Here is a 17,265-nt window from a genome sequence, read left to right as displayed (position 1 = left end):
TTTAAATTATAATATAATTAATATTATAATTTTGAAATTAATTAAAATATATTCATTTTTAATAATTAAAATATATTCATTTTTAATAATTAAAATCAAATAATTAAAAATATTTAAAAATTTAATTAATAAAAAATACAATTTGCATGTAGTATTTCTTGTTTAGGTGATTCAAAAGGTTATAAAAGTTTAATAATTGGAAACTAAACTTTTCTAGTTGAATGAGGGTCTTTAAAGAGGGTCTTTAAAGAGTAGTTTGAAAAAAGTGAAAAAAAATAAAATAAAATTAATAATAAAAAATTTCAATGGCAAGTAAGTTGTTCACAAGAAATTAAAAAAAGAACCATGGTAATAATGCAGCCGACAATGGTGAAAAATAATAAATAAAAAAGCAACTCAAACAAATACTAAAAATAAATCTTTAAGTGACATATCAAATACTAAAAAAAAGTAAAGCAACTCAAACGAATACCAAAAATAGGCTATAAAAGGCTTTTTAAGTGAAGATGACCTAAAAATAAGTGTTGCAGAGCAGAGGAAGCTCAAGTAGAGAGAAATTTCAGGAACATAAGTAAGGCTCATGGCGGCTCTCGGTTATGGGCTTTTAGCTTTACATCTAGTTAACTATGGACAACTAGCTTTACATCTAGTTACCTATCGACAACTAGCTGCACCGTCTCGACCCTCAGTTTTGTCCCCAACAGAAGATTCAAAAAATAAATAAAACCCTGTAAATTGGAGGATTGCTGAGCCTCAAAAGTAAGCTGGAATTGAGAGAATACTATAGGAGCCGCAACATGGAAGAACAAGGCACAGGAGGCGACCAGACTCCTCTTTATTCTCAGGTCTATGACAAACTGCAGCAGTTTCGCAACCATAATTTTAACCTACAGCAGCAGCATGGGATTGCGCCTTTCAATGGTGCAAGCTATTATAATGGGACTGCGCCTTCTAATGGTGAAAGCCATAATAATAATAACCACTATCGTCAAGAACAGGCACAGAGACAAACTCTGCAGCAGGAACAATTTCAAATGGTGCCGCAAAAACTACTTCAAACGCCGCAGCAAACACATATTCATAGACAAATTCAGCGGCAGCAGCAGCCGCCTATCATGAAAGTGCAAATTACGCAGCGGCAGCATATGAACATGGAAATTCCGCGGATTGACCTGCAGCAGCAGAACCAGAATGGTAATGTGCATCCGCAAGATATGGGTATGCAATTTCAGCCGCGGCAGAATATAGAAATGGAAATTCAGCAAATGCAGCTGCTACAGCAGCATAATATGGATCAGAGCAATAATGTGAATGCCAATGTGGTTTCACTCACGGCTTCTCATCCTATTCCTCCACCAGATGGAGAGAAAAGGAAACGTGGAAGACCAAGAAAATTGTTTAACCAGGCGGACAATCGGGCTGCCAAACTGCCTTTTGGTTCTAGCAAGACGCCTCGGTACCTTCAATTTGGTACATTTTCTGCTTTAAATTAATAATTTCAATCTTTTCGTGCCCTGAAAGGCTCTCTGCTGTTGCTGCATCATTTGTTTTGAGATTGTGCCCTGTTCTGTTTCTAATTTCTTTTTAAGTATTCATGCATATTTTAACAGTTGCTTTATGTATTTTCTTGAAGCCCCTTTCCCACCAAGAAAATCTAATTTCTTTTTTAAGTATTCATGCATATTTTAAGAGTTATAGGTTTTGCCCAAGGAGGTGCTTTCCAAGAGATTATAACTATCTGTAATTGAAATCTAGGTATTTCTTTCTTTCTTTTTCAAGTCATATGTTCATTTAGAGTTATTTAGAGTTATTTTTATTGACTGTCTTTGAAGAGATTTGAACTTAGCATCTTAGGTGTCTATTAGAGTTATAGTTTTTAATAGATGGAGGTGCTTTTAAGAGAGATTATAAATTCATATTATAATCAACCTGTAACTGAAACCTAGTTATCCCTTCTTTTCCTTGTGAAGTCACATGTTCACTTAGAGATATTTTTATTGATGGTTTTGAAGAAATTTGAACTTAGCATCTTAGGTTCTTATTAGAATTATAGGTTTTACAGAGAGAGGTGCTTTGCAGATCGATTATAAATTTATATTATAAACAACCTATAACTAAACCTAAGTATTCCTTCCTTCTCATTCTTTCATGAAAATCCAAATTAAGAAAACCAAATCAAATGTCTACTATATCAAGATAAGAGGTCATCAACCGATTGATCCACTTGATGACCAAAAAAAACTCAAGATAGCACAGTGGTAGGGATGGCAAAACTTCTTTGCACTTTGGAACTATATTCTACCTAGTAGGTTCTCGACATACATGGAATAACTCAAGAAAAGATGGTCAAATCAAAGAATCATAGGGTTCACAACCAGTCAAACAAGGTCCGTGGGAAAGGCCAACAATGGACATAGTCAGCAAAGAGGATGCTGGGTGTTCTATGAGAACCTCAGGTGCATCATAGAAGATATGAAAGCTCCAAAATCCTCCGTCAAAGTATGCAATGCCAATCCACAGGCCGACATGCATTTTCCTTTTCAAGTTACAACTTTTTTTTTCTAGCACTAATGGAATACCTCACATATTTCTTTTTTTTTCTAGCGCTAATGGAATATATCACATATTTCATCAACCTCTCATGGATTTTCTTATTGCTTTAACGCCAAATTGATGTAGACACTTCTCTATCTCTAAATGCCAACTTGCTAAACCAATTCAAATAAAAACAAATGCCACAAAGAGGCAGAAAGAATTATACAACTCTCAATAAATATCCATTGAATAACAAAGTAATTAAATATGATCTGATTTATAATATAACAACATAGTTTTATATATCCTATCATAACTATCCATCTAATAAGCATGCATTGCTGAAAATACCCAGTGGCAGAGTTCCTTGAAGGCTGCAGCCAATATGCAGCGAAGTTGTCTATTTCAAAAGTGTTGTTGCCAACCATATCTCAAGAGTGGAGAAGGAGAAAATCCATTTAGATAAATGATGCAGCGAGTCTGCTACTCAGTTAAATACTTGAAACATTCAGACTTCTCAAATAAACACACAGAAATTGAAGAGCTCAGTTATCACGTAACAGTTTTTTTCTACAAGTTTGTGCCATTACTAATTACTTTTAAACATAGCAAATACAGTTAGACTCAGGATAGCAAATACAGTTAGACTCATATGCTGATTCGTAGGAGTTAGTTTACATTCAAGAAAGTAACCACCCCCTAAATCAGAGTAACTGCTGGCATAAGTGGTGTGGGGACTATCACCAAGTAGCAAAAGGTTTTGTATCTGAAGCAATTAATTTACAAATGTTTTTAGGGGTTGAGATTAATTGGTTGAAGTATAAAATTCTTATTTTGATAAATCAAATTCAAATCTTAAAGAGACATCTAATATGAAATTTTAAGTTGGGACTCTTGATCTTGTACAGTTAGTTTCACTACTAGTGAGAGATGGTTTCTAAATAAGTGAATTTCTATGTTGTGATTCTTGATCTTTCATAAATGATTTCTATCATGGTTGCTTGAAAGGAACTGATATTAATCTCATGATTGTACTCCAAGAACTTGTATTAATCTCATATTTATTCTAGTATGAACAGAATATCTGTAAATGATTAACAATATAAAAATATTAATAATCCACTGACTCCCACAATCCCATATCTCATCTTGGCTTATAAGTCAAATGAAAGAATACTCCTCTACTATGGAAATGCCGTGTATTATAATTGCCATTAAGAAATTGAACATTTAGCATATAGCTGCTGTTGATAGTTGAAAATAAACGCTGCATTCATTGTAACCACCAGTCTTCTGTCGAAACCATTAGCAACTACTATCGACTATTTAGTTACCTTCTATTTATATTATGGTTTACTTCAACTTTACATCAATGTTTGACTAGAAATATTTGAATCTAGATTGTATTATTACCAATGTGGCCTGTCCACACATTAAAATTAGGTTTATATCTATTTTATCGACAAATCTATGGGTATTCCCTCTTGCAAATATGAAGATCGCATGGAAAGTAGGCGTTTTTGTGTGCATACTTCTATTCTCGATTGACTTTTTAATTACAGTATGTGCCTCTACAAGAACTTATATTGATGACCAATTTGTAACTTAAAGATCTAGTGTCTGCTATTAGGTAGAGGATTAAGGGCAAATGATTATCGAGAGTCTACGTATGTTGCAGTGTGGCTTGCACTTGCAATCTGTTTGTTAGACAGTGACCCCCTAACCTTAATGCAAGCTCAAGTTAACAAGAACACAATGTTTACAAATTAGAACGTTGAAGGGAATGATTAGTAGACATTTGGCTTCAAAGATTGTTAGAAATTGCATCTCAATAGACAATCTTTATCCTTTTTTGGCATTTGAGATTTTTAGTAATCATTTCCAGCTCGATCATGGAAACCTTTAGGCATGTTGTATTGCTAGGTAGGGTTCTGGTCAATTAGAAGAAGAAACAAGATTTTATCCTTTTACTTGCACTCATAAAGTTCACAAGAACATAGATTTTCAGTTTCCGAATCAGAATGCATATTATTCATTTATAACTCGATAGGTATTGTTATTGTGGGGCTAACCTATTTTTCAGTTCCCAAATCAGAATGTATAATTTTTCAGTTTTCAAATTAGCCCCACAATAAATAACAGTCATTTGGCTTTTCTAATTGTTTGTGATTGTTAGCGCATAGTAATCATTTAAGCCACGATGGGCATATTGTTATTGTGGGGCTAAACTATTTTTCAGTTTTCCAAATCAGAATGCATAGTTTTTCAGTTTTCAAATTAGTCATTTGGCTTTTCTGATTGTTAGTTCATAGTAATCATTTATGATTCGATAGCCATATTGTTATTGTGCGGCTAGCCTATTTTTGCGTCAATTAATTCTCCTTGCTGTTGTCAAATATGAGTGCTTACACAGATAAAGCTAATTGTCAACAAAATTATTTACGCCCCTGCCCATAAAAGCAGGTGCTTGTATTACTGCTTGAGATCATTCACTAATTTGTATGCATTTCATTATGCATTTCATCGTTAACAGCAATGTACAATAGACAGTCGATAATTATAAGAAACCGTTGATCATGCCCATTAATAATCACTTCCAAAATTATTTTAATAAGTGTACTTGTAAATGCTAGAAAATATGATATCAAAACTATTTTAATAGTAGTACTTGTAAGTGCTAGAAAATTCTTCTTTCATATGATATCTTTGTTTCAATTTTATTCATCAGATGCTATAGTATTGAATATTTACACAGACATTTTCATATTTGCAAATACTATAGAATATGGCATGGTAACCATTCAGTAAGATTTTTTTTTCCATTTACAGTGCCTGTCACATATTCTATTTTTCAATGTATGTAGTGATGTATGTTCTATTTAATTTGTAATGTTGTGCATTTAAGTGTGGTGCCGCTGTACATAATTACTAATGCTAATGAAGTTTTGTCACAGAGTATGGGGAACCAGGACTTTTTCGAGTCATTGTCATTGCACCTGGGGAGGTAAGCACTCCGGCTTGTTCCCAAATTTTTTTTGTCTCAAAATGATATTTTAGTGTCCTGCTTTTATTTTGAGAACGAGTAACTATTTATGATTAGGAGATACTAGGAGATTTAGATGGTTTGTATTTCTAATAAAAGTCTTCTATTTAAAAGTTTTTCAATGGAAAACTTTCCACTTCTTGTTAGTTTTATTCATTGGGACCTAGTGTTAGGCTGAACTTATTTTTTCTTAAATAACTTTGTCTTTTAGAAACTTATCTATGTTTTAGTAGAACATATAATTTTTATTGGAAATTGAATTCTTCAAAACACAAGCTTTTGAAGAAGTAATATATCTTTTTATATAAATGATCAGTGCGTTAATTGAACAATTAGCTAGCAGTTATTAAGATTTACACAATGAAAGCACAAGAACACAAAATAATGACAAAAAGATTTGAAAAATTCATGTTCTTTACTATTTTTAAAAGAATGTAGAATTGTACATCTTATGGACCATTCCAAAATTATATGAAACCCAAATAACATATACTATCCAGCCCAATAAAGATTCTGCAATATCTATGCAATCATCAGACTGCATATTTTAACAGTATCAATTAATTAAAATAATAACTTTTTATTTGTAATTAATTAATAAACACGATCAAAAGTATAATCTGATAAAAATAATAACTTTTTATTTGTAATTAATTAATAAACACGATCAAAAGTAAAATCTGATAGATGCATAAACAAGAATTAAAGATTTAGCGAACTTGAAAAACCCTCCATTACTATCTAAACCTCCTACAAGTTGATTTAATCCCTGTACTGACTTTAGTTCCACTTCAGTTCTGACTCCAGCTACTTCTAAAAAGGAAATAAATCACTTCTATGTTGATGCGGTGACTATTGGCGTGTCCACTGATGTGGGATTTGAAAGGTCCTTGTTGCTTAAAGAAACCTGATGCTTCAGCTTCAACCCAACAATTTTGTAGATTCTCTGCTACTCGTGTACGCTTGTGAATCCCACGTAAACACTATGGACTGTTCATAAGAGTTTGACATAACTAACAAAAAGAGTGTGTTGTTTTCCACCTGTTGCCCAGAGAACGGATCCTTAACATATCTAGTCTCTGATATGCGGACTGGATCTTATGTGGCTTTCTTAAGCTTGTGTGGCAGCATACAACACATTAGTGCAATGCTCTGCTTCATGCAGTTTTGTGAGGAGTTTTGCTGTCTTAGCAAAGGCAAGAGCCTGCTTTGTTTGGCACCGATATCCAGAACCAATGAACTTTGGGGTAGATTAATTAGGATTCCAAACCTCCAAAAACAAAATTATAGCAAAAACACAAAACACTTTCCAAACTAAAATTCAATGAATGAATTTCGCTTAGATGATGTAAGATTACTTGACCTTTAGGATGTTCTGTATCATTATTCTATATTTAAATCTTAACAATGATATCATTTTGTGAATTCGTCTATATATTTTTCATAAGAGTAGAATCATTTTCAATGAACTTATGAGTTTCTACCAGGTTTATTTCTTGTGTATGAGTTTGATGTCTAATTATATAGGCTGTGTCAATGGACTTTTGGTCTGTTGGTGTAGTTGAATGGCTCCAAATGAATTCATCAGGGATCAAGTCTTGCTGAGTGCAAAGCTCCTACATCATAAGGGATGAGACCAGGATCGTGCCCCAGGCTGATTTGGTCTCTAGCTTTGTGCCCATGAGGTCTAAACTTCCATTTAAAATAAATAAATAAATAAATAAAAATTATATAAACTGTTATAGGATTCTTATATAAACTTTTTAAAATAAATTTCTATATAATAATTTTACAATTGTATGTTTTCAACCATATTGGCATGAGATATAATATCTTCTTTTATAGAACATTTCAGTTCAAAAAGAAAATCACACACAAAAACACACAATTATAGTAATAGTACAATAAAATCTTTTTGTGTTTGATCCATAAGATGCCTTTGTATCACTTTTTCAATATTTTAACCTCAATATTGATATCATCTGGTGAATGTGTCAATATATTTGTGGGAATCAAATCATTTTCAGTGAAATCATAAGTTTACAGTAGATTTGTTTCCCGTTTGGATATAATTTGCAATCATATGTTTTTCAAAATTGTTGACCTGAGATACTAAATCTTCTTGATAACATTTTGGTTACTAGCTTTGTGCCCATGAGGTCTAAACTTCCATTTAAAATAAATAAATAAATAAATAAAAATTATATAAACTGTTATAGGATTCTTATATAAACTTTTTAAAATAAATTTCTATATAATAATTTTACAATTGTATGTTTTCAACCATATTGGCATGAGATATAATATCTTCTTTTATAGAACATTTCAGTTCAAAAAGAAAATCACACACAAAAACACACAATTATAGTAATAGTACAATAAAATCTTTTTGTGTTTGATCCATAAGATGCCTTTGTATCACTTTTTCAATATTTTAACCTCAATATTGATGTCATCTGGTGAATGTGTCAATATATTTGTGGGAATCAAATCATTTTCAGTGAAATCATAAGTTTACAGTAGATTTGTTTCCCGTTTGGATATAATTTGCAATCATATGTTTTTCAAAAGTGTTGACCTGAGATACTAAATCTTCTTGATAACATTTTGGTTACTTAAAGAAAAAAATATAGTTAAAAATATAGTTGCATTGCAATTTAAAAACTTATAATTAATCTCAATTCCTGAGTAATTAACATTTATCTCATTTGCCCTTATCATTTCTTGAGTTTTTCAAATATTCGTTATTAAAAAATTTAGTAAGCCTTTTCTTTTGCTCTTTTTTTTCTCTTACAAGAAAAAAAAAAAAAAGCATACGACAAATGTAACTTACTAGTCTAGGGTTAAGGCCATGACATTCTAACTTCTCCAAGTTTAATTTTGAATAGATGAATTTTTGACTTAAACACTAATGAATTTTTCTTTTAATTTTATTTCTAATAAGGGTTTGGTAGAAACATTGGGTTACCCCTAAAATAGTTGGCTATGTTCAATGGTGGTAGCACTTACCTACTATTGTAGAACCAATCATATATTTTTAACATAAACCCTCTTAGGGAAAAGTAAAATAATTGTTTTTAAAAATCAACCTTTTTATAATATATTATGATTCTTTTTAATCCCTCTTAGGGAAAAGTAAAATAATTGTTTTTAAAAATCAACCTTTTTATAATATATCATGATTCTTTTTAATCCTTATGCACTATACTTGACATGAAATAACAAAATCAAAGTTCTCTATTCTTTTACTAATGTAATATTTGTTTTTAGTTACTAAGTTTTTGTTGAGTTATTCTTGTTTTAAACCTATGTAATTGAATTACAATTACACTTTTTTGTCAATAGAATGAATCTATTCATTCAACTATAATAAACTTTAGTAATCGACAAGCTGAACTATAATAAACTTTAGTAATCGACAAGCTCTTATCATCTTGTATTTGTCTAAGGGTAGCTATAACTATTCAAAAGCATCATCAAGCCTCCCTTTAGAAATAGGAGAACGTATTCTTATGCAAGAGACTTAGAAAGGAATTTAAGAAAAATACTAAGTCGAGTTCAAGAAAGTGGCAGCCCTCTAAGCATTTTTGCAAGAGATTTTCAAGCTTGAAGACCAAGTCACCTTCTTCAAAGAAAATCATGGAGAGAAATAAGCCATAATTGTTGCTACTATTCCTAAAGAGAGTGCCTAGTCTAGAAAAGGTTAACTGCTACATTCAAGAGGCATTTAGGAGGCTCTAACTCCTCAACCCTTGCAAGGGGCATTGCCCCTTGAGCCCATGGGGGAGAACTACCCCCTCGATCCTTGTAAGAAGCACTACCCCTTAAATTCATTGATCGTTGCCACCCCTTGTTCCCTTTTTTCATAAGAATTTTATTTTATTTTAAGGATTTTTCGTGATAATTAACATTCTTTTTTTAAAAAAATGAAAAATTTGATATAACTCTATTTTGGTTAGACTGTGTGCAAGTTTTTGAATCAATGTTTCGAATCACACTCCGTGATCCATGATCGTGCAAGTTTTTGAATCAACGTTTCGAATCACACTCCGTGATCCATGATCCAGGGCAAATGATTATCGAGAGTCTATGCATGTTGCAGTGTGGCTTGCACTTGCAATCTGTTTGTTAGACAGTGTGGCTTTCGAGCTCTTGAATATATTGGAGAAGTTATTTGATTTAGAAGTTCATTTGGAATAATTATTTTAAATTAGTCAAAGGCAACCTATAGACGGTAGTGATAGAAAGTATGCAGGTCGTGTGAAGCGAAAATGAAGATTCATGGGGAAAATGGCAACCGAACCAGTCGTAACTTGCTAAAAGGAAAATTATATAGACTTAGAGAAGACATGGAGATGGTCGTAGGCTTTGAATAGAGGCTGGACATGGAGATGGTCGTAGGCTTTTGAGATACTAGGAGATTTAGATTGTTTGTATTTCTAATAAAAGTATTTTATTTAAAATTTTTAATAAGGCAATATTTTCTTGTTGGTGGTTTTATTTATTGTGATCTAGTGCTACACTGTCTGTTAAAAATTTATCTATGTTTTAGTAGAACATATAATTTTTTTTTGGGAAATGAATTCTTCAAAATACCAGCTTTTGAAGAAGTAATATATCTTTTTGATGTAAATGGTAATAAGTGTTGCTAACAGTTATTCAGATTTACACAATGAAAGTACAAGAACATGATAAAGTATCTGAAAATTTCATATTCTTTAATATTTGTAGAAGAATGTAGAATCGTACATCTTATGGACCACTCCAAAATTATATGAAATTCAAATAGCATATACTATCCAACCCAATAAATATTCTGCAATATATTTTATTTTCAATTAATTAATAAACATGATCAAAAATATAATCTGATAACTGCATATATATAAGAATTAAATATTCAGCAAACTTAAAAAAACCTCCATTACGATCTAACCCTCTTAGGGTTGATTTAACCTCTGTTCTGAATCCAGCTATTCTAAAAAGGAAATAAATCACTTTTATGTTGATGCGGTGACTATTGGCGTTCCCACTGATGTCGGATTTGAAAGGTCCTTGTTGCTTAAAGAAACCTGATGCTTCAGCTTCCACCCAGCAATTTTGTAGATTCTCTGCTACTCGTGTATGCTTGTGAATCCCACTTCAACACTTTGGACTGTTCATAATAGTTTGACATAACTAACAAAAAGAGTGTGTTGTTTTCCACCTGTTTCCCAGAGAACGGATCCTTTAACATATCTAGTCTCTGATATGTGGACTGGATCTTATGTGGCTTTTTAAGCTTGCGTGGCGGCATACAACACATTAGTGAGATGCTCTACTTCATGCAGTTTTGTGAAAAATTTTACTGTCTTAACGAAGGCAACAGCCTGCTTTGTTTGGCACCGATATCAGAACCAACGAACTTTGAGGTAGATTAATTAGGATTCCAAACCTCCAAAAACAAAATTATAGCTTTCAAAACTAAAATACAATGAACGAATTTCGTTTACATCATGTAAGATTGCTTGACCTCTAGGATGTTCTGTATTACTTTTCTATATTTAGATCTTAATAATGATATCATTTTGTGAATTCGTCTATGAGTTTATATCAGGTTTGTTTCTTGTGTATGAGTTTGATGTCTAATTATGTAAGCTGTGTCAATGGGCCCTTGATTTTTTGGTGTAGTTGAATGGCTCGAAATGAGCTCATCAGGGATCAAGTCTTGTTAAGTGCAAGGCTTCTACATCATATGAGGCCACGATTGTGTCCTGGTGTGGTCTTAGACTTTATGCCAGTGATTAAATGTTTAGATATAATTTGCAATCATACGTTTTCAACAGTAATGACACACAGGAGATACTAAATCTTCTTGATAACATTGGGTCACCCTTGTTGTTTTGTAACTAGTTTGGAAAATATTTATAATGGATTCGAATTGCCAAAGGCAACATTCAAATCCATTAGGATTAAATAGGGTTGGGCCCTATCTCAATCTAATATGTAAAACAAATAGGGCTAGGCCCTATTCCAATGTTGTTCGGATCATTATATGGCTGGGCCCTACTTCCCTTATATTCCTAACATATAATGTTCAAAACACATGGACCTATTTACCAAACGTGTGGGCTAACGTGTGGACCCATCCTCATTATGTGCCGTGTGAATTAAAGTGAGTTTAGACGCCAAAATGTATTGGGCCGACCCTATATGCATTCCCTCTACCTTGTATAAATACAGATTCATTTTGGAAGGAAACCATTCAAGCAAGTTCACAAAATACCTCTGCTCCAAAAGTGCGATTCAGATCTGCTCTAGGTGCGAAATCTCCAGCTGTGCAAATTATCGTTGAAGGTCTGCAAACTCAGTTAGGAGTCAGCAAATTGTCATTGTATGGTGCGAATTACATCTGCTGGGTGAAATCCATCTGCTGTGCATCTATTGTATGAAGACGGTGAACATCATTGATGGGCAGCGCAGCATATCATCATAGAAGCACAGTGAACCATCATCGAAGGAAAGCGAATTCATTGTCTTGTGATTTCCTTGCATCCGAAGGACTGAGATAAGTCGGTTTCTATCTATTGTCATCTGCTACTATTGTGCCTTAGCTGGGTCAGACTTGTAACTATAATTTCTGTCTATTATAATCAGATCTGAAGATCTGTTGTTGCTGGGTTTTTCCTCCAAGGGGGAGGTTTTCCCAGGGTAGTCTTGTGTTGTGTGCATCTCTATTTATGTGCTTTATTTTTGTTACTGTACATTATCTACTTATGCACCTATAAGTTAAGCGATTGCAAATCTGATTACTAAAATCTAGCAACCCTTAGCCCTCCGACTCGGCCCAGCAAAGACACAAGGCCTGCGAGTACAATGGCCCAGCAGGGGTTTGAACATTGGTGGCCGCTTCACCAACGAAATGTTTTAACCGCGAAGACAATAGTAGATTTTTTAACGTATTATCATTCTGTTTAATCTTTTTGTACTATACTTACATGAAATAACAAAATCAAAGTTTTGTACTTTTTCAAATGTAATATTTTTAAAAAAAATGATGATACATAGGATAAATAAAACAAGCCATGTAATGCTATAAGAAAAAATCTCAAACAATATTTTAAAAATTGTATAATTTATATCCACAAATTCATAAATATTTTCTAACCTTGTATCTTAGATTAGTTTCTATAAGAGCTTATTCTACATATTGTTTTATAATCTAAATGAAAATTTAAAGTTGTTTATAGCTTATGGTGTCATTAATTTTGTCTTCTTTCATAATAAAGTATTGTCTTGATTTGAGGCCAAGTTGACAAAAAGCATGACTCACTAATTTGACATTACTAATAGATTGAATTCTTAGTTGACTTGTCATTCTTTCTGCACTTTATTATTTTGCAGGATGTGCACGAGAAAGTTATGTCTTTTTATCAACAACAGACATCCTTAACTGTTTGTATAATCTCTGCAAAAGGAATTATTTCTAATGTGGAATTTCAAGAGGTTGAGTCTAGAAGAATTGTAAACCATAAGGTAAGGTTTTGAAGCTTTCAATTATATTATGAATGGGTGCAAATGCTTTTTCTTTTTGTGGTGATGAAACAATAGCATTGATATTAGCAATATAAAGTTTAAAAAATTATATTATATTAAAAAAAAAAAATGGGTGGAAAAGTCACATCCCCAAGTCTATGCAAGGAAAAATCTTAACCAAAGAGGAAAACATAACAAATTTTCCTAAGATTTGCTTTTGGAAATAGAAAATGAATAGTAAGAAGTAGAAATATATATAATTCTCACTATTTGTGAAAAGTAATTTATTTTTATATTTATGGATGTCCCCTTTTTGGCCTAGGTGCTATGAGAGGAAATAATTTAATTAATTAAATAAGATTGTCTTAAATTTATATTTTAAAGTAATGTGTATTTCATTAATTGTGTTATTAAGTTGAATATTTTATTTTTATAAAGTTATTTTAGTTGGGGTCAAAATATAAAATAATATAAAGTCATTTATAAGGAGTTAAAAAGATTATTATTTAAAGAGTGTTTTTAAACACAATTTTTGGAGAGTTCCACAAGGGATTGTAAAAGGAGGTTGGAGAGGCACGTTTCATTTATTTCTCAAATTTGACATTTATTAAGACTCAAATTTATTAAGATCCTAGCTGTGGAGTTGAACAAATTTCTATTCTCTTAAGATGAAAACACTAAGATGAAATTGGTTTCAAGGGTAAAAGATCTTCTTCCTTTCAATTGTAGAGGTGGATTATGACAAAATTTACATTGATGTTGAATGTGTGAAATATGAGATTGGGATGGAACAATATGTCTTTCTAAGATTTGACAAATTTACAAATACAAATTATAGAAATTTTTGAAAAAAAAATAAATTTGTTGTTCCCTTATAGCACGTGCTTTTGAACATATTTGAAGTAGTTATTTCATTTAGAGATTCAGTTGAAATAATTATTAGCCGATAGGCTATTTTATGGGAGGAACTCACCATCGGAAATGTCTCACGCTGAGATCGGGAAAGTTTTACTTGCCGTGGTCAAAACTCGCCCGGAAAATTGTCCGAGGGTTTTCTATGTTAGCTGGCAACCTCTATCACCATCCTCCACTTCCATTCGGCACTTGCTGCCTTAAACCGCCATCCTCCATCGCACTGCCATTGGCATCCTTCAATGCCCTACGAGGTAGCAGTTGGAAAACATCACTTGATTGTTTGTGGATGTAATCTGTCTCTTACAAAAAGAGCATGCACTATTTTATGGCCTTCGATCCAATTAAGTCCAGGAATCTTTTAGTTCGGCTCTTTCATCAATTTCCTCACTATTTGAGACTCACAAAGCTAACTGGTTCTGCATAGATGCCAAACAATATAGGTGCGCCGTCTACGATTCAACATTTTTCATTCATGTCCATTGTCAACAGAGCATTTCCAAATTCAATTATGTGACAAAAATCTCCCTACCGTTATGCTTTGATGTATTTCCATACCCCATTCCAGAGATTCGATGAGACAACATCTCTTTGAGGCATGTTGTCAAACAGTTCACGTGCCTTGGTTAAGCCACATTTTGGAAGCATAAGAAAATGTCATTTTTTATAAGAATCACGAATAGAATCGCCTTTTCGTAAACAATTTGGTTATTAAATATAGAATTCTGTAGTTTGTGTATACGGTCCTCTGTAACCCTATGCCTATGCCTATTGTCTGACGATTTCTTGATTTTCAACAGACGTCTACAGAGATTATATAGGTATCTTGAATAAAGGTTTTACGATTTCTTAAAATAAAACATGCTGTGTTCGCAGTCTAAAGCAGTCATGTATAGAATAGTCACGAGGAATCTCCAGAAGCGTTAAACCTTTTCAATTTTCTGTAACCTAAAACCTTAATATTTTCAAATGTATTGAAGCAGCAAACGTAGGGAGTTGCTTTTGGTTTGTTGATTCTCAAAATATTCTACCGTGCTAGGGTTTTGTGATTTTTCTTAACAAACTCGACCCATTTTTTTATCATCGACATTATTAACACCATGCCAAATTTTGTGCAGAGAAAAATGACAAAACCCTAGCACGGTATAATTTTTGAATCATTATGCGTCTAAAATCACATTGTTCCACTCCCAGTACATGTCCATTTTCTCCAACTGGAGCTTCCCCACATTAATTTGTGAAACCTCCTCTTTACTAGGGTTTTGATAAAACCCTATTCCAGCCTGAAAATCAGTATAAATATACAGATCATAAAATGGAGTCCAGTGGGCATGGATTCCATTGGTTCCTTCATCACTCGATGGCTTCTCGAGGCGATAATTCTAGCTTCGTGATAAAACCCCAGCGTGCCAACAGCCAGGGCAACACACAACAAGCTTCTGAAATGCTACCCACCTGAAAATCAGTATAAATATACAGATCCTAAAATGGAGTTCAGTGGGCATGGATTTCATTGGTTTCTTCATCACTCGATGGCTTCTCGAGATGATTATTCCAGCTCTGTGATAAAACCCCAGCGTGCCAATCGCGAGGGTAGCACACAAGCAGCTTCTGAAATGCTACCCACCCACCTGATGACTACCAATTTTGATTCCTTTAAATTTTAGTAGAAATTAAAGGTTTGTTTTACTCCATAATTATTCAGGTTCCCATGCTCAACATTAATAAGATTTGTGGCTCTGTTCAAATTTCCTTTTTACATGAAGGATACTTACTTCCTTCAAATTCCCAAGAAATGTTTCATTTCTTCTGACATAGTAAAACTTCTAGGCAGAATTGGTTCCATTTCTTCCGTGTAACAAATCAATAATAAATTGAGTCATCTGGTCCTCTTTGTTTCATGCTGAGATTGGAGACATTTAATTTTGTGCTATTATTTGTGTTCTTGACAAGATTTATTATAAAAATTTCTAAGAATCTCTCTATTTGTTCCTTCAGCCCTTTACAACCTCTTGTACCATCGTTTCTCTAGGAATCCTACCAAAATATGCTTCACCATAACCTTGTTGTGGGAAAATCTTGGAATTTACTTGGTCCTCTGGCATCATAAATCTCTTTTTGCCTTTGCTTCTTTTACCTAATGATTAAGTTTTCCCTCTTGGGTAAGAGAGTTGCTTTATCCACATCTCTGTCGCTGAAAGCTTTTGTCCTTGTTTTTTCACATGAAGAGGGGTGATCTCCTTCAAAACTATTTGATTATCATCTATAATCATAAGACGAGTTCTGTTTTATCTTAAAGTTCGTTGATTTCATTTTTTTCCAAATTTGCCAACTTCTAACATATAAAGGTTGGAGCTAGATTCGATGCTAACTCAAAATATGTGGAAACTAGCTTTTATGACTGGCCAACCACTGAAAATTTGTTTCATGGTACTGGAACATCATTTATTGTTTTCAAAGATTAGGTTAATCCACACTGCAACCATAGATGCTTATTTCCTTGTTAGGTTATCATAGTCTATAATAATGTTATTGTGTCCAAATTATTTGAAGTAAATTGTGTGAATATTTATTTTTAGATTTCCACCTTTATTATGCTTGTTATCACATGCAGGGAGGATGCTTGTAACGGTTGTTGAATCTGGCTTTACACCTGTCAATTGCATTTGCTTGAAAGTTTCTAAAGCTTTTTCAACAAATCCTTTGTGTATATTCTGCAACATTGCAAGCCATGAGACCATATTTTTTTAGAAATACTGCCATGTTTTGTCTATTCTTTGATGGATGTCCATACTCTATTATCATAGCTTCCATCTAATCTTGAATTTGCCTTGTCCTACTACACCCAAGATGAATTTAGTCAATTTTCCCGAACTGATCAGTTTAGCTCATTTCTTTTAAGTAATCAGCAAAACTTACAATTTAATTCAAAAGCTCTTAGATTGGCTTGCAATTATATTGCAAGAAATTGAAGATTCTAAACAGCTAATCTCAAATTTGCCTTGTCCTACTACATCAAATTCATTTAGTCCAATTCTCTTAACTGATCAGTTTAGCTCATTTCTTTAAATTAATCAGACCTTGGGATTCATTTGGGGAATTTTGTATATCTATTGCAATTTCAAAATGCACTCAAATCTCACTTATTTAGTACTTAGAAGCAACTGCTATTATATGAAACAATTCCATGCATTGGAGATATACTAGGTAAATTTTGAAGCATGTATATCTTACCCTGATTTATAAGCAAATCAACAGTT

General features: G+C 32.9%; 1 protein-coding gene across 1 annotated transcript in view; it reads left to right on the top strand.

The window, feature by feature from the left end:
• The first annotated feature begins 483 nt into the window (after positions 1–483).
• LOC131077792 (AT-hook motif nuclear-localized protein 1) overlaps positions 484–17,265 on the top strand; it is a 28,681-nt gene continuing 11,899 nt past the window's right edge. Inside the window, exons 1-3 of the mRNA XM_058015343.2 lie at positions 484–1,470; positions 5,490–5,539; positions 12,962–13,093. Coding sequence (XP_057871326.2) covers positions 798–1,470; positions 5,490–5,539; positions 12,962–13,093 — 855 coding nt within the window. The 5' untranslated portion in view covers positions 484–797. The remainder of the gene's footprint in view (positions 1,471–5,489; positions 5,540–12,961; positions 13,094–17,265) is intronic.

Source organism: Cryptomeria japonica, chromosome 10 (genome assembly GCF_030272615.1).
Source record: "Cryptomeria japonica chromosome 10, Sugi_1.0, whole genome shotgun sequence".
Lineage (NCBI taxonomy): Eukaryota > Viridiplantae > Streptophyta > Pinopsida > Cupressales > Cupressaceae > Cryptomeria > Cryptomeria japonica.
Note: the sequence above shows the minus strand (reverse complement) of the source record. Positions and strands in the feature narration are given on the sequence as shown.